The 25,542-nt window shown below is 38.4% G+C and overlaps 1 protein-coding gene across 1 annotated transcript in view; it reads left to right on the top strand.

Annotated features, from left to right (window-relative positions):
• Nucleotides 1–25,542, top strand: part of LOC127571379 (A disintegrin and metalloproteinase with thrombospondin motifs 9-like) — a 205,506-nt gene that overhangs the window by 131,216 nt on the left and 48,748 nt on the right. Inside the window, exon 29 of the mRNA XM_052017693.1 lies at nucleotides 15,905–16,072. Within this exon, the coding sequence (XP_051873653.1) occupies nucleotides 15,905–16,072 (168 nt within the window). The remainder of the gene's footprint in view (nucleotides 1–15,904; nucleotides 16,073–25,542) is intronic.

Genomic DNA, 25,542 nt, shown 5'->3' with positions numbered 1-25,542 from the left:
AATTAATAATTGTTGTCAGTTACCATTTGTAGGAGAGTTCCTAATTTCTGTAACCCCCCTGTGTGTTTGCTTCCTGGTTCTGAGTTTCAGACATTGCCCCTCTGTTCTAAACTGTTCAACCAGTGAGAATGGTTTCTCTCAGTTCGGCCTCCTTATTCCCCTTAATATCTGGAAAACTTTAATCAAATTCCTCCCTGAGGTTTAGAAATTTTCCACATTTGTGTTAAACATTGTAGTTTAATTTGTGGAGATAAGTATCATTCTAGTAAATCTTTACCCCTTCCCTCCAAGGTCCATATGTGTGAATATAGAACTGCTAACAGTACATCAAATGTGATATAAATAGGACTTTGTATTCTAGTCCTCTGCGTATACTCCACTGCTAGCTTTTCAATATCTTTAAAATAGCCTGGTGTGTCCTTGCATTTGACTGTATCAGAATCCACTTGCCACAATTTCGCTCATTCACTCCATCTATTGGCATCTGTGTGTACTTTAGTGCTTCCTTAAGATTGCTTACAATGTCACCTATTTTTATGCCAATAGCAAACTTGAAAATGTGGTGTACTATCATCACACTCATTTATAAATGTGGTGAAATATACACAAAATGCTGGAGGAACTCAGCAGGTCAGGCAGCATCTGTGGAGGGAAATAACCAGTCAACGTTTTGGGTGTGGTGAATAACTGCAGTATATGACAAATTCTTGTAGGACTCTTTTAGTCGCATCTTAATTACTAACCCATTATGCGACACTTTTGAATTCAATAATAATCAGCATTCCAGACTTATTTCTCACATTTCTTGGATTCACTTTGTTTTTCTGTCTCCTCTCCTCTTCTGGCATTCAGATTTCATTCACCTCTTCCTTTTTACATCTCTTCCGGTCATACCTGAACTACCCTCCTTCATCTGGCGCCAGCACTTCTGTCACTCAGCTTCCCCTGCTGTCCACCCTTTCACAGATCTTTCCTTTAGTTTTCACCACTCCCCCACACACCACGTCTCACCCCAGCCCTTTCTCTTCAACATAAAATTTGCTTTATTTCTCATTGTTCTCAGTTCTGATGAAAGGTCATTGACCCGAAATGTTAACTGTGTTTCTTGCTCCACAAATGCTGTCTGACCTGTTGAGTATTTCCAGAATTTTCTGTTCATATTTCAAATTTCAAACATCTGCTGTATTTTGCTTTTTGATTCCTCCCTCGCCCAGCCAGTTTGAATTTCCCAGTCAGGTCAATAATTTACTTTTGATTCCAACATTGCACCTACTCTGCAACAGTACACCATCCATAATGGGTTGTCCAAAATTACACGTTGTACTACCACCTGCAACTGAAATAAAATCTAATACAAATTCTCTATTACTTTGTCGCATTTGTGTTCAAAACCTGAATGCATAAAACCTAAAATCATGCTGTGCTTTTTTCATTCTACCCAGCCTAGTATCCTGGAGTACAGGTGATGCTTACTGGGTTACTATAATGTAGCTGGTTGTATAATCTAGTCCCTATGTTAAGTGACCTCTTGCCCTAGTGAAGATCCATGTCTTAATATGGGCATTAAGTAATCTCAATATTGCATGAAATATCTTGTGTATTATACCTTTTGATAAAAGTTATTTCAGTTTATCATGATTTTGTAATATTCAAATATTTAGTATTAAAGTTGTTTATATATCAAATAATTGTATTTCCCTGTAAATTGTTTAATGTCCATCTATGTGAATGAACAATTTAAATAATTCATAATACTTTCACATGAAAATAATCAGGCATTTTTCCCTCAATAAGTGAATTTTTTGACATCTGAAGTTAGGATTTAAACAAAAAGTCCTAATAATGTCATATTTACTATTGACATATTGAAATTTTTCCATTGGAGTTGTGCTTGTATCTTTTAGTACTTCCACTGAAATTTTTACTTTAGTCCGTTGAAAACCAAGGGCTTGATGTGCGGACTGATTGCCACCAGTTCCAAAGGAAACTTCACTGCTAACAGTCATTCGCATCTCAGCATTTCTCAGACCTCTGCACTTGTAGAGTGAAAGGCAAATGCCTGGGACATGTTGGAGGTCAGCTGGCAGCATATCTGACTGTTTGTTCTATTGGCCTTTTATTGAGCCCAGCAGCAGAGTAATGTTGTGCCGAAGAGGGAATGTGGATGCATTTCACATCTGGCCATTTGCTTTATCCCAGGGAGTGCTGCCAATGAATAGTGACCCTATTCGATTGAATGGAGTCAGCAACTTCATCCGAAAAGCTAAGTACAGGAAAGTGCTTGACTTATTTCTCTTCATTTTACTGTTTTGAAATATTTGTTAGAGTGGTATGTGCTTTATCTGAATTTATATTTTACTTTTTAAACATTTTTAAAAAACTGTTGGTATCTACTTGCTCTGTTTTTGAATGCCTCTATCAGAAAGTTGGTCAGAGTATTTGGGGGTTGGGCCCCATATACAATGGCTGACCCCAACGCACTGTATATCTGTTGGATGTAACAGGCCAGCTTGTCTGACCTTCTGCACACAGAAGATGTGTAGTTGGGTGTGGACAGCAGGGCTTGCCTGATCTGGTCCTTTATAAGGCAGCAGTCGGAAAGAGCTCTTATCACAGTTTTGTACTCTGAACATGTTGAGTTTGAGGAATTTTCCAGCGGGAGTTTCAGAGCACCAGCAGGACATCTCCCTGTTCTGTGATGATCTCAGAGTTTCTTGGCTTTTCCAAATGACCAGTAGAAACTGGAGACTGAATTGTAAAAGCTTTATGTCACCCAAGGCAAGCACTTAGTTAAAATTAAAACAGAAATGCCTGAAAAGAAAGGCAGTTGTAAACTGGAACAGTTCCAAACTGGCACAGTTCTAATTGTATTTTTATGAACAATTATTTTTATTAAAAAAAATTAGATGGCTCATAGAGTGTGGTTTACTCACTACTGCTAATGAAACCTGATCAGCGGTGGTTTGGATCCCAGACTTCTGGGCCTTTGACTCACTACGCCTGACATAATTCTAGCAAACAAAACTAATAAAAAATAATTGGATCTCAAAAGTGCTGCAGCCCCCAGCCACAAATCAGTTTTCTTTCAGCATTGATGGGATGCAGGTTGGCATTTTCAGTATACACACAGGTTAATATGTTTGGTGGTTCAAAAGCAAGATACTGTACATGATGCAAATTTGAAATAAAAACAGAAAATGCTGGATATACTTGGCAGATTAAGCAACATCTGTGGAGAAAGAAACAGTTAACATTTCAGATCAAAAACCTTTTTTTAGAAAACTCTTGTCAAATTCTGTTCATATTTAATCACCTTGACATTCGCTTTGAATAAATTTAAAAGGCTAAGGCAGGATTGATTGCAAATCTTAGTAATCTAATTTCAGGGCAAACCTCAGAGACTGCTGATTACATTATGAGCAGCAAACATTCTCAGCCTGCCACAGCTATTGTAATCAGGCAATGTTAACATAATTATGTGAAAGGGAAAGCATATTTGACCAACTTATTGTTTTTTGAAGAAGTAACAAGCTGATAAAGGGGAACTGGTGGATTTGTTTGACTTACATCTCCAGAAGGTATTTGGTAAAATGCTGCATCAAAAATTATTGCTGTAGAAGGTAGTGTATTGGAATGCATAGAAGATTGCTGGCTAACAGAAAACAGAGAGTAGGCATAAATGGTCTTTTTTGGTTGGTAAGCTGTACCGAGCCATGTGTCACAGGTACCAGTAGTAGGCCCTAATTTTATGAGAAGTACTTGAGAAAAGCATGCAAGATACTGTTGCTAAATTTGCAGATGACAATTTAGGAAGGCAATTTGCATGAAGGACACAAGGAGGTATTGGAGGAATGATATGGTGAGCATGTGAGTAAGGTGAGTATGCAAAGATATGGCTTATGGAGTATAAAATAGGAAAATAAGAAATTCTCCATTTTGGCTGGAAAAATACTATCTAAATGATAAGAGATTGCAGAGCTCTGAGATGCAAAGGTATCCGTGTGTCCTTGGTATGCTTCACAAAAGGCTATTATGCAGGAAAACCAACAGAATGTTGTTGTATATTACAAGGGGGAATTGAATACTAAAGCAGAGAGGTTATTCTTTGGTTATATAGGGCATTGGTGAGACCACATTTAGATTACTATGTACGCTGTTGGTCTCCTTATATAAGGAAGGATATAAAGACACTGGAAGAAGTTCAGAGAAGGCTTATTTCATATTTCCTAACAACATGGAAGAAGCCATTCAGCCCATCGAGTTATGTCAGCTCTCAGAGCAATCCCATTAATCCCATTCTCCTCTTACTTTCCTGTAAACTATTCTCTCCCTTGTATACCCATTAACACTCCTCTGATCCTTCTACCACCCACCTACACCAAAGGCAATATGTATTAGCCAACTAACTTAACAAGCGGATATCTTTGGTTGAGGGAAGTAAGTGGAGCACCTAGGGGAAAGCCCACAATCACAGGGAGAACATGCAGACTCCACACAGATGGCACTGGAGGTCAGAATCGAGCCCAGGTCACTGGACCTGCAAGACTGCTGCACTACCTGCAGTGCCCATTTACCAGACTGACATCTGGAATGGATAGGTTATCTAATGAGGAAGAGTTGGATAGGCCAGTCTTGTGTCATGCTGGAGTTTAGAAGAGTGAGTGGGATTTCATCAAAAACAACTAAAACATTCTGAGGGGTCTTAACAAGGTGGCTGTAAAAAGGATGTTTCCGCTTGAGGTCAGTGTCTAAAAGTTAGGGATCATCCATTTAAGAAACATGAGACATTTTTCTTTGCCAGAGAGCCTTAGAGCTTTCTTCCTCAAAGGGCAAAGGAAGCAGAGTCTTCAAATCTTTTTAAGGCAGATGCAGAGGTACAATATGCGAAAGGGTGAAAGGTTATTGGGAGGGGAGTGGGAAGTGACATTGTGAAGTTGAGGCTACTGTTGGATCATTCATGATCTTACTGAATGGTGGAGTGTACTCAAGGGTCGAATGGCCTACTCCTGCTTCTAGTTCATTTGTTTGTATTACCCCAAATGGGCTCTGAGAAGAAGAATGAGGCTACAAGGGAGGGGTGTTTGGAGGAATCCAACCATGACCCTCAGTGAAATATATAATTCCATCTGACCCCGAAAAGATTGACACATTCAGAATGGAAGAAGGAGGTAGGCACAATCCCATGCTCCTGACATTTGATTCTGTTGAACGAGAATCTAACAATGTGAGTAAAATTTTCAAATTGCAGTTCATAGCTCTGGTCTTGCCAATTTGTCTGCTGTTTCACACACACACAGACACAAACGTAGGTGGACAATCAAGTCCCATTTTTACAGCTTGCTCTCTTTCTTCATTCTATAATTTGTTTAATCTTCCTGAACTATAATTACTTATAATTTCTTATACCACTTACCAAATCACCTAATGTGAATCCAATGATAAGTTTTAGCATTTGCAATCATGTAATCTATAATGTAACACTGAACCCATTCATACAATTCTGTTACAGCATAACGAAGATATGAGGTAGGATTTGCCTGGATAATATTTTGCAAAACTGTTGAATAGGCAGACAGACTTTATAGCTAAAACTAATTCCAAAACTTAACTAACTTTTCTAATGATCAGAAAAAGATTGGCAATTAGTTAAGTTCCTCCAGTTTGTCAAAAAGTAAATATAATGCAGCACATCACCTATAACTAAAAATTGAAAAGTGGAATAATAGTTGTACATGGAAACTTGTATCCTGAATCCAATAAGAAATTAAAATTAACAACTCACCAATATTCTCAAGCATTTTCCTTGGACAATAGTGCTGAAAATTTACAGTAATGCTCACCTTCCTGCTATGTGGTGGTGGAAGGTGGACTTGTGGATTGGAACTTCAGTTCTCTCTCTTCCAGATGTTGTTGCAGAACTCCTAGTCCGGGAGGCTGTGTAAATTCCTTATTTTGCCTGAAGACTATTTACATATTGAATGGAGTGAGAGCTTTTAATCTTAAAACATGTTTGCTTTGCACTAAGTCTAGGATGCCAAGTTAGCTTCAAAAGACAGTGCGGCTCTGTGTATAGTTTTATTTTCATCAAGGAAAGTACTCTCTCAATGTCAGTATTATGTGGAAATGCTCAAAAATTCTTGAAAACCTTCTGTAACAGAAGGAAATGGTCAGATACTGCAAATGTAGATGTAATTTGAGAAATTCCAAAACAGAATATTTCCAGTGATTGTAAAGCGCCTTCAGTTTGTATTCCCAGTCCTCTAGAGGATGATAACAATTAAATTCTTCATCTAGATGATCCACTCTTATAGCTACTCACACTGAAGAGAGAAGCTGCTGAGAACTGATTTCCATTCTTTTCAGGATGTCATTAATTCGGGCTGCTGCTTTCAAAATTGGATCAGTCATAAAAAAATTATCTTATGATAGTTCCAATCTATTTTGCTCTCCTTTTCTGATGTTCATTAGATTCAAATACTGTAAATGAAGAACAGCATTTTCAAGATGATACTCAATACGAAACTTGATTGGCAGTAAAATGGAAATGGATGTAAATAAGTCACCTTGGGGTAGTAAGCAGTGATACAACTTAAAAATTAATCAGGCCAAGTGCTATATTAGGAGCTTTCAGTAATTCATCGGGGTAGTCAATCAAGTCCAAGGGCTACCTTCCCACAGCGGAGGAGGGTCCTAGCTCACAAAACCATCATACTACTGTGGAGATCACCACTTGCTTCTCAGCAGTTCCCAGCAAGCAACTGGATAGCTGGTGCACTGCCTGTTGAAGTGAGCAGCACATACTTCATTCCCAAGTCACTGACACCCTAACAATGTTCACAAAATACCTGAAAAGCAGAAGAGGTGTAGAACAAACAGTCATTTTGGTATCACTCATTTTACACTACCTTCATCAGTTTAAAGTTAGCCCTCGAGAAATAAATACAGGAAGAATAAAGGAATAATCTTGTACTTGCAGCTAGGCCATTTAGGAGTTAATGCAGAAAACACTTCATCACGCTGGGGAGCTGGAAATCTTACTTATTCCAAAAAGCTCTGTTGCTTTAAAGAAGTAAAGAAGGTGGTTGAGTTTAGAGAAGTGAATCCAGCAAGATGTTTCGACACATGATGCAGCAGCTACACAAGAAGGCAGCTCATAAAAATGCAAAGATTGGGTCAGATTGTGGCATTCTGAGAAGGTTGTAGAACAAAGGAATCTCCAGTCATGGAAGAATTTAAATGCAAAAATATGCATTTTAAAGTCAGGTCATTTGGGACTGGGAACCAATGTATATTGGTAATGACTAAGTTTTTGATTGACCATGATCTCATGGAGGATAGGATTTAGACACAAGCATTCAGAATTGGGTGCCAATATATGGTGTCAAGTTAGAAATAGGAAGTCTATAAGATGGAGGAGGTATAGGGTTAGAAATTCAGCTCTGTAGAAAATGAACTGAAACTTGAGATTGTGCGCTGTCTGCTTCAGACTAAGTCAAAGACAATTGCACAGGTTTGGGGCAAGGGATCAGTTAATCTAACCTAATTACTCCACCAACTGGCCACCTTCCACCCAGTTAATCCTGGATGATCAGCTCCACAAATGAAGAGGGAATACCAAGAAAAGTGAAGGGGAGAGAGAGCCAGGAGCAGAACAATGCCATTTCTGTAGATGATATTGCCCAAGGACATCATGTGGGTGTGGAGAAGAGGGCCAATGGAAGAGTACTTGGGAAAAATCCCATGGTGAAATATGAAGGGAAGCTGTGGGTAGAGAGGAGCTGCCTGTAATAATCGTGAAAGCAAGCTAGCCAAGACCACTGAGCCGCATTACAGAGGAGGGCGGCGGAGGAGGATGATGTGGTTATCTGTGTTGAAGGCTGTTAAGAGGTTAAGTAAATAATACATAACAACTTCAGTCAGAGAGGCTCTTATTCATAATTTTCCTTGAGGTCATTTCAGGACTGGGAGGAGTAGCGAACTGATCAGAGGGATTCTGTGTGTGGCAAGATTTTATATCTAGCTATTAGAGAAAGATAACAGTTAGCATTCTAACAATCTTAAATTCATTTAAGCCAACATTAATGGAGAGATATAGATCTGTAGGACTGCACTTAAAGCTGTCTGCCATCATGTGTGGTAATTAACTTCAAACTCTTGTATGCTGCCCAGAGTAAGTTGGCATGATTCCCTTCAAGTGTAAAATTACCTTCCGTCCTCCCATTTTTTTTTCTAGTAATTTCAACACTTTTACAAGAGCTGAAACGTGTTCACCCACTGGGAGAACTGCAGCAATGTCACATTTAATTCTCAATGAATATGTAGCTGCTCACTGTCAGCATGTAATGCATGCTCTGGGCAAGGGATAAGTGACGATGGTATTGCAGATGAGTGGCAAACATTACCATCTTGTCTTGGAATTGACTGAAGAATAGGTATCTGTTTGAGAGGCACAAAATAGCAAAGTACCTGAACACATTTTACAGGTTACATTTAAAAGTGGAGAATAATACTGAACCCAAAATATATCATTAGATATAATGTGGTTCTTTGTTGGGTTGGCTAGTTCAGGTGCACAAGCCTTCATCACTAAAGGCAGGATATTGTCTAGATCCATAGTCTTTGTTGTATCCAGGCTCTCAGGTGTTTCTTGATATCCTGTGAATTGGCTGATGACCAGCTTCAATGATAGCAGGGACCTCTGAAGGAAGCTGAAATGGGTTATCTACTGATTTTGATACCTATGCCGGACTCCTCATCATCAAAAATGGCAACCTCCTTGGAGCTTCCTCCATTTGGCACCTTCCTCCTACCTTCAGCTGTTTAATTGTCCACCACTATTCACACCACATAATTTCAATGCAAAATTCCTTATTATCCCTCCATTGAACTCATTGCTTCTTGGATTACATTCTCTGATGCCCTTTAGAAGCAGCTTGATTATAAAGATTCAGTAAGGGTCATTACACAGCACAGAAGCAGATCCTTCAGCCTACCATGTCCATGCTGACCCTCAAATACCTATCTACACTGATCCATTTACCAGCACTTGGTCTGTCGCCTACTAAGCCTTGGCAATCTAGATTTTTCTTAATTGTTGTGAGAGTACCTGCCTCCACTACGTTCTCAGGCAGTGCAGTCCAGATTGCAATCATCCTTTGAGTGAAGAAAATTATTCCTCAGTTCCCCTCTGGATCACTTACTCCTCATCTTAAACTTATGTCCTTTGATCTAGACATCTCAGCTTTAGGGAACTAGTTGCCTAACTATAGCCCTCATACTTCTGTATACCTCTATCAGGTCACCCCTTTGCCTCCTCTGCTCCTGTAACTGTCTATCCAGTCTCTCCTCGTAACTGAAACATTCCATCCGAGGTAAAATCCTGATGAATGTCCTCTGCACCCTCTCCAATACAATCATATCCTTCCTATCGTATTACAACCAGAACAGAAAACATTATTTCAGCTGTGGCCTAACCAATGTTTTATAAAGCTGTACCATGATCTTCCTGCCCCAGCCAATGAAGACAAGAATTCCAGTTGCCTTCTTCACCACCCTAAGTACCTGTACTGCCACCTTCAGAGATCTATGGATTTGTACATCAAGGTCCCTTTGTCACTCAATATTTCCCAAGGCCTACAATTCATAGTATCTGTCATACTTTTACCGAACCTCCACCAAGGTTGGCCCTCTGTCTTATATTACTATTTCAATTTTTGATCTAATTTGCCAACTTGCCTTGGATCTCATGGGCTCCAGCCTTTTGGATCTCTGCCCTTTAACAGTTAACCTCCAACTAAGAATCACTTCTACACCCTCCTCACTGGCAGTTGGTGTCTCACCTTGTTTTTACTTACCTCACTGGTGTCTATACTCCCCATGATGTGTAACTGCCAATGTTTGCTCCAGGCAGGGGGACTGATGGTCAGTGCTTAGTTGCATTTGAATTGCAACTGTTAGTCTGTGAAAAGAGCCGGGATGTCAAATACATAAGAAGGCTTTTATACATTTGGATAGTAAGTGATTAAATATTGATGAACAATGCACAATCATTATTATACCTAGTCTCATTAATATGGTATTTACCATTATTTACATCATTTCTCATAAGCTCAAGGCCTTCAAAACTTCCTGTCAAATCTCCCTTTATTATTTTGTATCAAAACATTCAGATCTTTCTCCTTCGCCATGAACTATTTCTCAGGCCAGACCTCATTTGAAAGATGCTGGCAATCTGTGGGTGCCAAGCAGGTAACTCTCTGAAATTTAGCAGTTGTGGTACAGCATTGAAAGGAGGCTTCTCCCATGCTATGACGGCCAGCAGTTCAAACTTAAATATCATGAAGGTTCAATAATTGTGAGACTGGGTTTCATAGATCCTGTCAGCAGGCTGGAATATTTTTTCAGTCCTGCTCCTTCTGGTCCTTTCAAAGTATAAGAGTTACTTCATCCAGTTTCTTGAGGTCCCCCTCATGGTCCCGTTAATAATCATTGCTAAGGTCATACGTACTCTCTATGAACAGATATATATGGAACACCAAGTGCTCTAGCTATTTGCACCTGAGGGTCCAATAATCAGTGTCAGATCTATCTGCAACTATTGAGCAGGATTCAGCCACTAAAGGGCAAAAAAGCTACTCGGCCATTTACAGTCCTGCCTGAAAAATGTATCAGGCTGGCCTTTGGAATCAATGGGGTGTCCAAAATATAACCCCGCCCCCTCCTCCCCACCACACCAAACCCAATTTTCAGCTGCCATTATAAATATTTATCTTGGCCACATGTTGCAAAACAGATTTTGGAAAATACCTTTTTATATGTATTTTTAAAAAATAGAGGAAATTGTGAAATAATGTTTGATTTATGTTTCTTACCATTGGTATCTTTTCATATATTTTGATTGGAGTTATCTTGTTAGCTCTTGTAAAATAATTGAAGTAGAGCCAGATTAATGTGCAACTCTTTCTGTTGTATTTCCACTAATAGCCCAGGGTCTAGCTTGTTATCTGATAACCATATTGTTTTAAAGGTCATTTCCTGTAGATTTGTCATGCACTGAAATGTCAACATTTTGAACAATCATTGTCAAAGTAAAGATCTCACAACAGATATGATCATGTATTTCCTACTACAGAGTTAACCTTGGCAAAATATTTATTTTATAAAAAAGCAAGATTCATATCAACATCATAGAGAGGAAGGATTGTACTGTATGCAAGGTTCTCAGAGTCATATTATTCAAGCAGTATTTCAAATAAATATAACTGCTTTTCTTCTGTAGCCTAATATTTTCTCTTATTCATTAAAGGTGGTTTAAATATGGAAATGCAACTTCAGTCAAAACATTTTTGTTCCAGGTTAAATATGAAAAAATCTTAGCACAGGACCCAAACTAAAATACAATCTTATTAGTAATATGGCTGTGCACTAAGTCACTTATAAAAGATATTTTCTGAATTTTCTTCTTCAATTTTCTACATTCAGTCTTATCATAAGTATACATGATCCAGTGTAATACTATGAATGGACAAGTATGTTATTAATTGAAGACTAAAAATTAAGTGTTGATATTGCAAATTTTGTGATCAAATGTTAACATTAGTATTCCACACTAAACATTTCAAATCAGCAACATTAAAATGGCATAAAATAGCATCAGTTGGACATCATGTATTTCATCAATGACGAGTTAGATGATGATTATAAACTAACCTACCTTATGAATTTTCATATTTTATAATCTTTAAATGGACCTACTTTTTGTACCAATAAATGCTATCTTGGAAACATCAACATGTTTTTAGTGATCTAAAACATTAGCTCTATTTTCACTTTTGCAGCCATAGATTAATCAGAAAGCGTTAGGTATGAAACATTACAAACTAGAGAAATTCTGTTCTGTGGAATATTATTGGGTCGCAGCTTTTATCTTCTGCATGCTTTTTAAATTGACTCTGTATATTTAAGCTTTTGCACAAATCATATGTGGCTATCGGTAATGTTTTTACAAATAATTATGGCTAAGCTGCTTTATGGCTTGAAAAATGTTAAGGATTATCCTTTGCTAAAGCAGATTTAGACTGGCTTATCGTTTATCCACTTTTTCCCCAAAGAGACTTAATACATTTTCCCTTCACTGTGAAAATTCTTTAGCATGGAGCTTCAGTATGTCTTTTTTCTGTTCACTTTTCTTGTCTTGCATGTATTATCCTCAGAAGACTGGCAACAGTTTTATTTGATTAGCATTTGGAATGTGAGGTCATTTGAAAAAGATATTATTAAGTGAAATTTACCCTTGAGACTTTTTTGGGTAGTGACAAAAGGTATTACACTGAAAGTTAAACAATTTTAATGTAAATTATCTGAAGATCATTTAATTTAGTTGTCAGGTGTTCTGCATATCAATATAAATTTGTTTACCACAATAGTGGACAAGTCTTTTGATTGAAAATAAATGCAAACTGGAAGGATTAAGAGATTATTAAGGCAACTGGAAATGAATATGATTGTGTTGAAAGACTTTTACAGATGTTGCTGCTCTGTCCAAATGAAGCAAATGAGGCTGCAACAAATAGTGGGAGCCCTGTTGTTCACATTGCACATGATGGGCATTGATTAAAAACCTTCACAAAAAGTAAAAACTTCATATCATGAAGTATGGATAGCAAGATTTATCAGATATCTGGCTGGAATTTTAGATATTTCCAATAGCCTAGTCAAGTGTTAGATCCCCATAGTTTAACATTGAATAAGGAATAATTCAAGATCAATTTATGTATATTGTATATTCTGTGTGTTGTCTGTACCTATGTACCTGTGATGCTGCTGCAAGCAAGGGTTTCATTGTGCCTGAACCTAAATGTACTTGTGCAAATGGCAATAAATTCAACTTGATTTGTTGAAATAATAGGTCTTCACTGGATTATTGAAAGGGTTGCAGTTCAGCTACCCACATCTTACCAGTTGATTTATTCCTGAGTCAGATTGGCAGATCAAACATCATATTATTTGGTGATGGATGCCCTATCTGCAAGCTAAAAGGAGAATGAGACAGAAGGTGGGGCACCATCTCATTTTCCCACCCATCCAGCCTCATCTAACCTTATCTACATTATTTCATTGTGCTTCATAGTTTAATTATAAGTAGTATTTGTCTTGCATTCATTATACTGATAGTTGCAAGTGCATTCTACCAATACACTAATTCTAATTATTGTCAAACATGGATATGTACAATTAAATGTAAAATTAGGTACTGGCCATGAAACATATGTGCAGTAAATTGTCTTGGCATGGTGAATATCAGAAACTCAGACTGCATTGCCTGAGAGGAACCAGACTGATTTCCCTCTCTTTAATAAAAGTAGAGAACGCAATGCACCTTAGTGGAAATACAGGAAAATCTCCTATTTTTTTTAACCATTAGCATGCTGATGTCAATTATAATTAAGTTTTGCCTTGTTCCCCAAGGAGCTAACCAGTATTCCTGCTGGTATTCATTGACATTTTATAGGTTACCCTCATTAATTAGATGTTCCTTTTTCATCTCATGGATCCTTTGGATGTTTGGAAGTAGGTGCTTACTGGAAAGGGATGTCCATTTATTGCTTTCTACTCATTATTGAAAATATTATCTTCCTATCTAGTTTTGATGTCTGCATTTTATATCACCTGGAATCCAGCATAATGAAGGTTTCTTCTCTCTGTAAGCAGATTCTTTTACATGGTGCCTTTTAAGTTGAACTGCATCATGTTTGTCATGCTGCTTCTGTACATTGTCCCAATATATTTAAATATTTGGCAGCCATCATGATACTATGTGATCAATGTCATTCTATTTCAACATCATTTTTTTCTCAGCCATGTATATATATTTATCTGCATTTATGCACATTTGCAAAATTAAATGTTTTCTTTGTGAGCAACATGAAAATATAATATAAGCAGCCTGTAAACAAGATTACTGCCCAAATTAATAAATGCATTTGGAGAAAGCTACGATTATGATCAAGTTAATATCATTTGAGTCCAACAAAATTTTTGTCAAATTCAAAGCTCAGAGGATTTATTTACATTGTGAGCTGCAAATTTCAACATATTTCAAGTTTGTTTTTCTATAGTTTTAGGTAACATGTAAAAAAAAGACAAACCTTATGCATCTGTCTCCATCCTCTGCACTGCCATGAGATTCTTTGGGACTTGCCCACTATGTCACACTATGAGTATGCCTGTGGTACTCTTAAGGCCCAGGTTTAGTGAACTGAAAAACATGTTTCCTCCTTCTATCTTACTTGAAGTTCGGGTCCAAAGTTTAGGAGTACCTCATAAAACCCAACGGTTAGACCAACCTATTCCCTGTCAACCAGATGGTCTGTGCAACGCCTAATAACAGGCTAACATAAAGAGACAATTCAGCAGCCAAATGACTCTGACCTCAGTACCACAAAGTTCAGCTACAGGTTGGGAGCTGATGCTTAATCTCCTCACAGTTTTGAGTTGCATGTCCAGTAAGGGGAAACCTGTACCAGGATTCCACTCGGATTATGCAAGAGAAAAAAATTCTCTCTTTGTCACCAATATATCCAAAGGTGCATTTCCAGTAGCAGGCATTGAAATGTGATTTGGTACAGGAACCTTGCCTTCCATATTCCTGATCCATCAGTACTGAGGCTAATTATATACCTCCTTAACTCCTTATCTGCTATAAACACAGTGCAACAAATGAATCTGCATCTTTGTGGTCTCGTATCATTCTGATGAGGCTTTACACAACAACGGTTGGTATTTTAGACTTGTTGATCAGTAAATATTGTTTCCATATCTTCTACTTTTTTGGAGCCTCGCGCTACTCCACTGAGATAAGACAACCTACCACCATCTTTGGCACTCCAAAAATGTCTGTAGGAGTAAATTCTCCCTCCTTTGGGAAAAGCTCTTTCCCAGATAAATACTGGAATGTCACACTGTGTTGTTTCTGGAATCCATGTTCAACAATCCCACAGCATGTCATCAGAACACTACATGAATCTTGAACTATTCAGATTTTGAGCTCACCCAGCTTTCAAATGTTGAAACTGGGACTTCTGCAAGCTTGGAAACTGTCTAAACCTGGATTTCTAATAGACATTCAACCTTCACTCTATTTGAGAAAATAGCACATAAAGATTTGATTATCTTACTGTGTAATGTCTTGTTCTATGAATACTTGCCATATAAAATATTTGTCACCATTTCATACCCTACTTGATCTTTCAGTAATGTTAATCTGAAATCAAAGAGGGTCTGGTCTGATGTCTGCACTTCAGAAGTACTTAGATTCTTGATTGTTCAATAAACCTGCTGTAACAGATTAAGTAAAGTGGGATTTTCTTCATGTTGATTTTTAATGTCGTATCTCCCCCTACTCTGATCTGAATAGCTGGAATGTTTAAGCCTTCCCATCTATTTTCTTCAGATGTATTTCCTTTAAAGAGATTTCTCATGCATTAAATATTACTTCTGTTCACAGTGTTTTCACGCTTTGAAGAAATTAATTTTCTTGTATTTGCTAACCATGCATGAAGACACAGTAATTATGTATGTTTGTTGAAAAATAATTGGTAAGAAAGAGAGGAAAGGAGGAAAGAGTAGAAGAAGGACATTGTGCTATTTATGATCCGAAAGCTGGCTCAACATCCAAGATACATCAGATTCCTTGCAAGCTCTGATTGCTGGAGTCTGCCATAAAAGCACATGGCTTCCATTAAAATGAACAGAGAAAAAATAGGTCTGTTCCTTTACAATTGTGGCATTTGCACTCCTTCTGCCTAGTTGATGTACCACACTTAAGAGACTAAAGAAAATGTTCTCTTAAAACTGTAAAGAATATTAAACAAGTAAAAGTAACATATAATTAATTTATTTTCAGTGCTCCATTTCCTGTGGGAAAGGAAATAAGTATCGTCCTGTTTACTGCATGAATAAAGAAGGAAAGGAAGTAGAGGAAGAAAATTGCAAACATCTGGAGAAACCTAAATCACAGAAACGATGTCGAGGAGGTAGATGTCCCAAATGGAAAATAGGAGAATGGACCCAGGTAAAGTATAAAACTTACTACAAATTATAGAAATTACTTGTTTCATCAATTTCCCTTTAAATCCTACATTGCACAGTGAAGAATGAAGTGTAAAAAAAAGCTGAAATATCTGCTGTTGAGAAAAGGAAATTTTTGTTTTCATCTTCCCCACCATTATCCAAATACCAGACAAGACTACATGCCTTCTGTGCCCAGCCCCAGGACTGTAGCTCTGTTTTGGGATCAGACTTCAGGGTTTCCTGGCTGCCGATGGAGATTGCTAGTTTGAGGTCTTGGCTGGATATCTAAATATCAAGCAAATTAAACATTTCAATATAATCTATTTCTAAAATTCCATAACCTCCTCTCAGAATCCTACTGACTGCCGTGACATTAACTTAGAAAGACAGGAAGAACTTTTCGTACACAAAGTTCATCTCAAAGTGCATTACAACCAATGAAATTTGAGACTGTTGCAGTGTAGAAAATGCAGCAGCCAGTCTTTTTGAAACAGTGCCATAGGATATGTTAGAGCCAGCTGAAGCAGTATCCAGCACCTCAGTCATCTGAAAGCCCGTGACAGTGCAGTACTTCCTCAGTATTGGTCTGGAGCACAAACCAAGATTATGTGTTCAAGTTTATAGAATGGGGCTTTTACCCACAACCTTTTGACTCAGAGCTGAGGACATTATCTTGATTCTGATGTGCAATGGTGTAGGAAATCAACTGGTATTTTGTTGAAAAGTTGGAGTATGGAAATGTCCTCTGTAGATCCAAAAGTCTACTGTCATGAAACCAGAATTATTGCCACCAAGATACCATGGCTGGGAAATCCCAATAGACCTTGTAAGTTGAACAGCCTCTGCCCACTGCCTAAGAAACAGGCCAAGTCAGAGGAGACAGAGCGAAGGAAGATGCTCCCTATGTTGGAGATCTATTGTGATCTACTATGTCTCATCTTCTTAGCACATAAAAGGTCCAATATAACATGGAGAGTAGGCAATATGTCCCATTCCATGAGACAGGCATCATTATGCAAGCCAGGCAAAGGGAACAGTCTAGATTCCGGGTCAGATAATAAAATGAACTATTTTGAAGCTGTCCCTTTACACAAAATCATAAGAAGGCCAACATACGTGACTCTGGTGACCCTGCCCCTAGTGGTGACCAGTTTCCAGCAACATGAGGCAGGTTGACATCCATCTTAGAGTGACACAAGACCACATTCCACAGATACAGCAAACGTCCTCAGGGTCAACACTGTAGGTACATTTCCAATAAAAGTCTGGATCACAGAATCACTGAATGGTTACAGTCTAGAAGAAGGCCATTCGACTTGTTGAGTCTGTACTAGTTCTAATTAAGATCAAGCTAGCAAGTCTCTCCTTATAGCCTTGCAAATTCATTACTTTCAAAGTACTTACCCAGCTCCATTTTGAATGATGCAATTGAATCTGCCTCCGCTACAACCACATGCCAGAGTCCAACCACCTGCTGTGTAAAGTGTAGTTCCTCGTGCTTCTTCCCATTCTTTTAACAATACTTTCACCCTTTGACCCATGATTATTGACTTTTCTGCCAATAGGAACAGTTTCACTCCATCTATTTTGTCTGTAGCTTTCATGATTTGAATAATTTCATTAGATTGCCTCGTGACGTTTTCTGTTCCAAGAAGAACAACTCCAGCTTCCCCAATCTATCCAAATAACTAAAGTCTTTCATCTCTGGCATAGTACTTGTAATTCTCTTCTGCATCCTCTCTGAATCCTTTACATCCTTCCTAAGGTGTGGCACCCAGAACTCATTGCAGTACTCATGTTATAGTGGAACCAGTATTATAAATGTTCATCACAACTTCTTTGCACTTGTATTCAATGCTACTTTTTATATTGACCAGGATCCTGCTGCTTTTTTAACCACATTCTTAATCTACCCTGCCTATTTCACCTAACTATGTACATATAATGCCAGATCTTCATTCTTTTATCCCTTTCAGTATTGTGCCTTTTTCTTGGTCTATTACTATCCTCCTCACAGTTCTCTATGCCTCCAAGTTTGGTTCCATCTGCAGATATGTGCCCAGTATAGCCAAGTCCAAGTTACTAATATATAGAAAGAGAAGTAGTGGTTCTTTTGGATCCCTGAGGAACTCTACTTCACAAAAACTTCCAGTCTGAAAATAACCTTTGCCACCACTTTTTACAAACCTCAAACTATGCTGCTACAACTCCTTTATTCCTATGAACTTTGATCTTGCTGACAAGCTTTCAAATGGTACTGCATTTTGGAAGTCTATGCATACAACATCAGCCTCATTTCCTTATCAACCTTCTTGGCAACTTAAACAAAAATTATATCAAGTTAGTTAGACATAATTTGCTGACTTTCTCTTATCAATCAACACTTGCCCAAATGACTGCTAACTCTGTCCCTAATTATTATTTCTAGAACTTTCCCCACCACTGAGATTAACCTATTTGGTCTATAGTTACTGGATTTATCCCTATACCTTTTTTTTTGAACAGGATGTAATATTTGCTGTTTACCATTTTTCAAGCACCACCTCTGAATCTTTAGACATGAGGAAGACTATTGCCTTCCTTTCCTCCCTTCTGCAACCTAGGATGCATCTCATCTGGACCAGGTTTTTTAAGCCAGCATTTCTAGTATCTCTATCAATTTTTAGCCCATGTATAGAATCTCAACTCGATCTTCCTTTGCTGAGACTCCTTCTTCTTTGGTAAAGTCTGATAATACACTCATTTAGTACCTTAGCCATGCCCTCCATGAGGAGATTGCCTTTTTGGTCTCTAATCAATCCCAACACTCCTCTTACATCTTTTTCCTGTTTATGTACCTAAAGTAGTATTTTTGGATTCTCCTTCATTTTTCTTGCCAGTTTTTTCCTCATGCTCTCTCTTTGCCTCTCTTATTACTTATAGCCCAGGGATTTTGCACCAGCGAGAACTTTTTAATACAAATTTCATCATTATGAAGCAGATATGTTTCTTGGTCCCAGTGGATGTTCCATTTTGTCTGTATAGCAGTTTAATTTTCTGAGGTGAATTTCTGATAACAGCAATGTTATTGCTTTCCTGAAGTCATAATTTGGTTTTGCTATATATTTTCTATTCATCATTTTACTCCACAATGGTAGAAGAACATTAATATCATTGGTTGTTGATAAAGATGATGCTTCCTATGTATCAAATTAATTAAGTGCAAGTGTTTGTGATGTTGGGGTGGTGGGGGTGGTGGTGGTTTCTTAAACAAAAACCAAAAGTGCTGGAAACACTCAGCAGGTCAGGCAGTGGAAGGAGAAAGGAAGGGTGCTGAGAATTTCCAGCATTTTCGGTTTTTGTTTCAGACTCCCAGCATCTGCACTTCTAAAAATTTTCTTTTAATGATGATTTTCTTATTTATGATTGTATAGAGTTTCATTACAAGTAGGTAATAGGCAATTTCCTCTCCCAAACTCTCGCAAATGGATAGTTACTTAGCTCCAGATTTCTGGAACATGTACTGCATTGGAGTGGCTTTCATGATTTCCCCACTCTGCCTATCTCCGTTCCTTCTTCAGAACTTAGTAAAACTAAGTGTTCTTGGAAAATTCCAATACAGTAAGTGCATATATAAGTTAATCACTCCCTTTGGGATAGTTGCAGTTGACTAGGGAAAGAAAATCAGCATTTCTGTTCTTGATCATTACCTAATGAGTCATAGAACCGAGCCCTTTGGCCAACCAATTCAGAACTGACCATCAAGCATCCATTTACACAAATCCTACACTAATCCCATTTTATTCTCCCCACATTCCTATTAATTCCCTCAAGATTCTACCACTTACAAGGGAATTTACAGTGCCAATTAACTTACTAACCCACACATCTTTGGGATGTGGGACAAAACCAAAGCACCTTAAGTAAATCAACATGCTCTGAGTGAAGAAGTTTCTCCTTATCTCTACCCTAGATTGTCGAACTCTTGTTCCGATACTGCGAGCCTTGGCTCTGGACTCCTCAGCCATTCTTTCACCCATCCTGTTGAGTCCTGTAATTTTATATACAATATTTACTATTCCTTCCAATATTGATAAACACATAGCAGACTTATTTTTCTCGTAGAACTTGCTAGTAAACTTCATACTGAAAGTTTCAGAAGTACTTTGAGAATAGCTCATTATTGGAAAATCAATTAATTCCTTTTCTGGAATTTATAATCAGCAGTTTAAAATTCTGATTGTTTTCTGATTGGAAGCAATAGAACATAGGAATATAAAAATAAATGTAGAAGTTGGCCATTTGTCCCCTTGTGCCTGATGTTATTCAATAAGATCCTTCTGCACGCCACCACTTTCTTGCTTTAACCTCATATCACTTGATAACTTTGAAATCTGAAAATCTATCAGTTTATTGGATAATACCATTTCCACCTTTAATATATATTTTTAAATGTGCTTGGGAAGAGGGTGATATAGATAAGCAATTTTCATTGTCTATCCAAAATTGTACTGAGATGCAAGATGAATATTTCTTTGAATCTCTGTGAATCTTGTGATGATAGTGCTCTCCCACAGTAGCCTTGAATAGTCATTTCAGGGATTCTGAATGGCTAACGTTAAAGGAAAAGTGAAGTATGTCCCAGCCAAAATAGTGCATGACTCAAGTTGGAACTTAGATGAGGTGATGTTCTCACAGCATTTCTATACCTCTCCTTCGTGGTGGTGTTGCAAGATAAGAAGGTCCCATTGAAGCAAATTTTGAGCTGCTGGTAGGAGGTTTTTGACACTGTGTTCAAGTCAACAACCTCTTACTAGCAAAATCAGTCAACTGCTTAATTGTAGATAATGCTGATGTCTTGAATGCTGTTTTGGCTTAACATTTAGACAAGTTGTGAGTACTCCTGACCAGCCTTATGGGCAATGGAGAGTTCTTAAAGGGTATGGACATTGCAAATTATCTAGCCCCTCTCCTGTTCTTATCATTAATGATATTGGCATGGCTGATCATATGCAATTTCTGGCTAATTGTGACCTCCTCAACTCCTCTCCCAGTCTGCAATATTATTTAAAATGAAGATCAAGGGACAGTAGTTGGGCTTTGTCTTGTTCAAACTACTCATTACCCCACAATCGTATGACGTAAGAATGTAAGAAATAGAAGCAACCCCTTGCACCTACTCCTTCATTCAATAAGACTGTAGCTTACCTTTTACCTCAAAGTCACTCTCCTGCGCAATCCCTATACCCCTTGATTCCCTTAACATTTAAAAATTTAATCAATCTCTGTCATGAATATACTCAGTACAAAGACTCCGTAGCCCTTTCGGTAGAGAATTCCAAAGATTCACTATTTTCTGGGTGAAGAAACTTCTTTTCATCTGAAACCAGAATGGATGACCCTTTATATTCAAACAGATCCCTGGTTCTTGATACCCCTGGTTCTAGGTATCGCAGCTAGGGGAAGCTTCATTTCTGCACCTACTCTGTTTGGTTCCAGATGAATTTTATGTATGGTATATTCCACTTTTCAATTCAATTCTGGATGATACCTGTTGTCAACAGTTTTAAGCTGTTTTAATATCAAAAGAGTCATAAATGAAGATGAACACTGTGGAATTATCAGCAATGGTGTCATTGAGTTATCTAGCATGGTAAATGGCCCTTTGGCCCAACTCGTCCATGGGGATCAAGATGCCCTTCTAAGCTAGTCCCATCTGCCTGCATTTGGCCCACATTCATCTAAACTTTTCCTATCCATGTAGCTATCTAAATGCCTTTTAAGCATTGTAATTGTACCCACCTCTATCAGTTTTGCTAGGCATCTTATTGTCTAATTCAGTTGACAGCAATCATGTTCACCTCACCTCTTGCGTCCGTATCTCTATCAAGGCCATGTTCCAGAAACCCACTTTCAGTCTTGAACTCCAGTGTTGCCTGTGGGGAGTTTGCAAGTTGTTCCTGTGGCTGCACAGGTTTCTTCCAGTTTCCTCTCACATTTAGCTGCACGGGTTGGTCGGTTAATCAACCAATGTAAATTGTCTTTATTGTGTATGTGAATGGTAAAACCTGGAGGGAGTTGATGAGAATGTGGGGAAAACAAAGTAAAATACGTCAATGGATGCTTGATGGTCAGCGTGTACTCTGGGCCAAAAGGTCTGCTTCCATACTGTGTGACCTTCTGTGTTATGAAGATTGCAAATACATTCATGAAGATTTGGACAAGATCTTGTTGATCCAGAATTGCTGCCTGTGATTTTCCCCCCCACCATGCCCATACTTACCTGGTCCAGATGTGGAGTACCAACCTCACTGAGACAAAGCATCACGGTCTCCAGAAGCGTGGTCTCAGTGTTGCTGAGAAAAGATCCAACTCTTTAACCAGCCCTGAAAACTCTGATAGCTGGTGAACCCCGCTCCTAACCTTGCTAGCAGTAAATGCTGTTTGGGATTTCTAATGGTTTGAAAAGAGTCTCATATTTTAAATTAAAATAACCCATTTTAAAATGTTATTCAATCTTTAATAAAAAAATTAACTGAAATTATATAAGGACTTATGAGGAGTGGTTGAGCAAGTTAGAGCTTTTCTCTGTGGAGCGACAAAGGTTGAGAGGAAACTTGATGGAGGTATATAAGATTATGAGAGGCATAGACAGAGTGGACAGCCAGCACCTTTTCCCCAGGGTGGCAATGGCCAGTACTAGAGGTCACCTGTTTAAGGTGCATGGAGGAAAGTTCGGGGAGATGTCAGAGGTAGGTTTTCTTACACAGAGAGTGGTGGATGCCTGGAAGGCACTGCCGGGGTTGGTGGTAGGGGCTGATACAATAGGGTCATTTAAGAGACTGTTAGATAGACACATGGACAAAAGAAAAATAGAGGGATATGGAAGGTGAAGTAGAGAGGGGGATATATTGAATTGGGATGTTTATATAGGTCAGCACAACATCGTGGGCCATAGGGCCCGCACTGTGCTGTACTGTTCTATGTTCTGTGTGCCATTGTAAATAATTAAAAACATTAAACTAAAGCAAAATATTTTTCTAAAACTAAGTAAATGTCCCCTTTAGTCTCCTGATCCATAGACCAGGAGACAAAGTGGGTCTCAGGTCAGGCCTAGTCCAATACAAGATCTGATTTCCCCAATGCAATGTTGGCCTTGCATAAGCATTGGCCAGTTCTGATATAAATTGGAAAAGTAATCTGAAACTGTTGAATTCATTGTAGAGTCCTGAGGGCTGTAATGTGCCAAATTGGAAGCTGAGACACTAATATTGGGCATTGTTAGAACAATGTAAGAGCTCCCTGTGGGATGGAGAAATAAAGTAAGTGGAAGACCACATTTGAGCACTGAATGTAGTACACAAAGTTGGAATAAGTACAAGTGAGTCATTCCTTCACCCGAAAGGTACATTTGGGATCCTAGATAGTGGGAAGAGAAGAGGTAAAAGGAGAAGGTGTTGCATAGTTGCATGGGAGGGTGTCATGAAAAGTGGAGAGGGTGTTGGTAGAGGTGGAAGATTGAACCAAGGAGCCAGGAAAGGAATGGTCCTTCAGAATGTTGAATAACATGTATCTTATGGCCCCACCACATAAGATGGTGGTGGAAATTATGGAGATTGATCCATTGAACATGGAGGCTGATTGGCTGGAAGGTGAACATAATGAGAATCCTACCCTTGCTCTGGGAGGGTGGAGAGAGAGTGAGAACCGAACCATGGAAAATGGAGTGAACTACAGCAGAGGGAAAACAAGCATTAAGGAAAGTGAAAGCTGTCTCAAGCACTGGTGTGGGTGGCATCATCACAGCTGGTGAAACTGGGAGAATGGAATGGTGTCCTTGCAGGATGTAGGATGAGAGGAACTGCAGTCTAGATGAATGTGAGAGTCTGTTGGGTTCAGAACAGATAAAAATGAGAAACCAGACCTTCAAGCCTTCTCTATTGTACAATGAGATCATGGCTAATCCAGTGTTGGCCTCTCTCCCCACCCCGTGACTTCCTTGTATTTCAAATGCCTGTCAATCTCCACCTTCAATATTTTCAATGACTCCACCTCCTCCTCTCTCCGAAAGAAAGAATTCCAAAGATTCATGACCAGCTGAGAGAAGGTTCTTCAATTCTGGTTTAGAAGGGCAATACTTATTCTGAAGCTATGCCCCACAAGGGAAAATATTCTCTCATTATTCATCCTGTCAATCCCCAATGGAATTTTAAATGTTTCAGTAACCACTTTTCATTCTAAACTCCTGTGAGCAGAGGCCCATTGTGTGCAACCTCTCTGCATATATCAACTCCTCATTCCAGCAATCAACCTAGTGAACCTTCTCTGATCAAAAGTGTATTCAGTACTCCAAGTGCAGTCCACTTGTGTCCTCTAACAGTTAATTCATAGTTTCTGGCACTGTGGCCTCTTGTAGACAATGGAAGAGTGATTGCAAAAAATCTGTACATGAGCTACTTGTTCAGAAAATACAAGAAAAAGTTGTACTCACCTTTCTTACATCCACAGTTGAGAGTCTGTTGCCAAGTGCTGTCTCCAAGCTCAGGGCCTTCTGCTTGTAAATACCATTACGTCACCACAAAGCCTTTGAAAAAATTCTTTGTCAATATGCTAAGGCACACCCCTAGTTTAGTTGCTATAAAAGCTGTCAGTAAAGTTTCTGAATGTTTGACATTCAAAATTCCAGAAATATTTCCAAAGGTAAGCAGAACCCTTGCTCAAAAAGTATGCGGTATCAATCGACTGAAGCTAAAATGTTGAGCCCTTTTTTTCAATCCACACTTACGTCAAGTGTCATTTCCCACTGGTAGTGATGAATGAAAAGAATGCATGATGCAAGAGCTGAACAAAATGAGAGAAAACACATTTGAAAGCAGGGTCAAAATACGATATTGGATGGAAGAGATATTTTAGATGCTAACTGTTTCATAATGCATTCCTTCACTATTAATTTATTCTGAATTTGTTTCAGCACATCTTTTTTGATGCTGTGGGCAATACATTACTATTCTCTGGTTTGAATTATAGCTTTTCCTGTCACTCATAAACACCTACCTAAGGAGTTTTGTTCATTCGTCATCATAAAATGGTGACAGTGGCCAGCTTTTTTCACTTATGAATCAAGCACAAATATCATCGAGTCATAAAGATGTTTGACACCCAGATTACCTTGCTTCTAAGTTTGGAAGATGTTACACGATGATTTTAAACCTAGAAAAGCAAAATAAATTATTAGAAAATGTCTTAATTTTTCTTTTCCAGTGAATGCGACCACTCATTAACATATTTTGCACTGATGCACACAGTGCTAAAACTATCAATTGCAGAAGCATGTTGTATCTTTAGGGTAAATGTCTTTGTGGTTTTGTCATCAGGAAATATTTATTCCTAGGTATAAAGCACCGAAAATATAGCAGTTACAGATATGTGTTGTGCATGCCACATGATAACTGTTTATGGGTAGATCAAATGATCGCACAAGAAATTGGAAAT

Source organism: Pristis pectinata, chromosome 6 (genome assembly GCF_009764475.1).
Source record: "Pristis pectinata isolate sPriPec2 chromosome 6, sPriPec2.1.pri, whole genome shotgun sequence".
Classification (NCBI taxonomy): domain Eukaryota; kingdom Metazoa; phylum Chordata; class Chondrichthyes; order Rhinopristiformes; family Pristidae; genus Pristis; species Pristis pectinata.
Note: the sequence above shows the minus strand (reverse complement) of the source record. Positions and strands in the feature narration are given on the sequence as shown.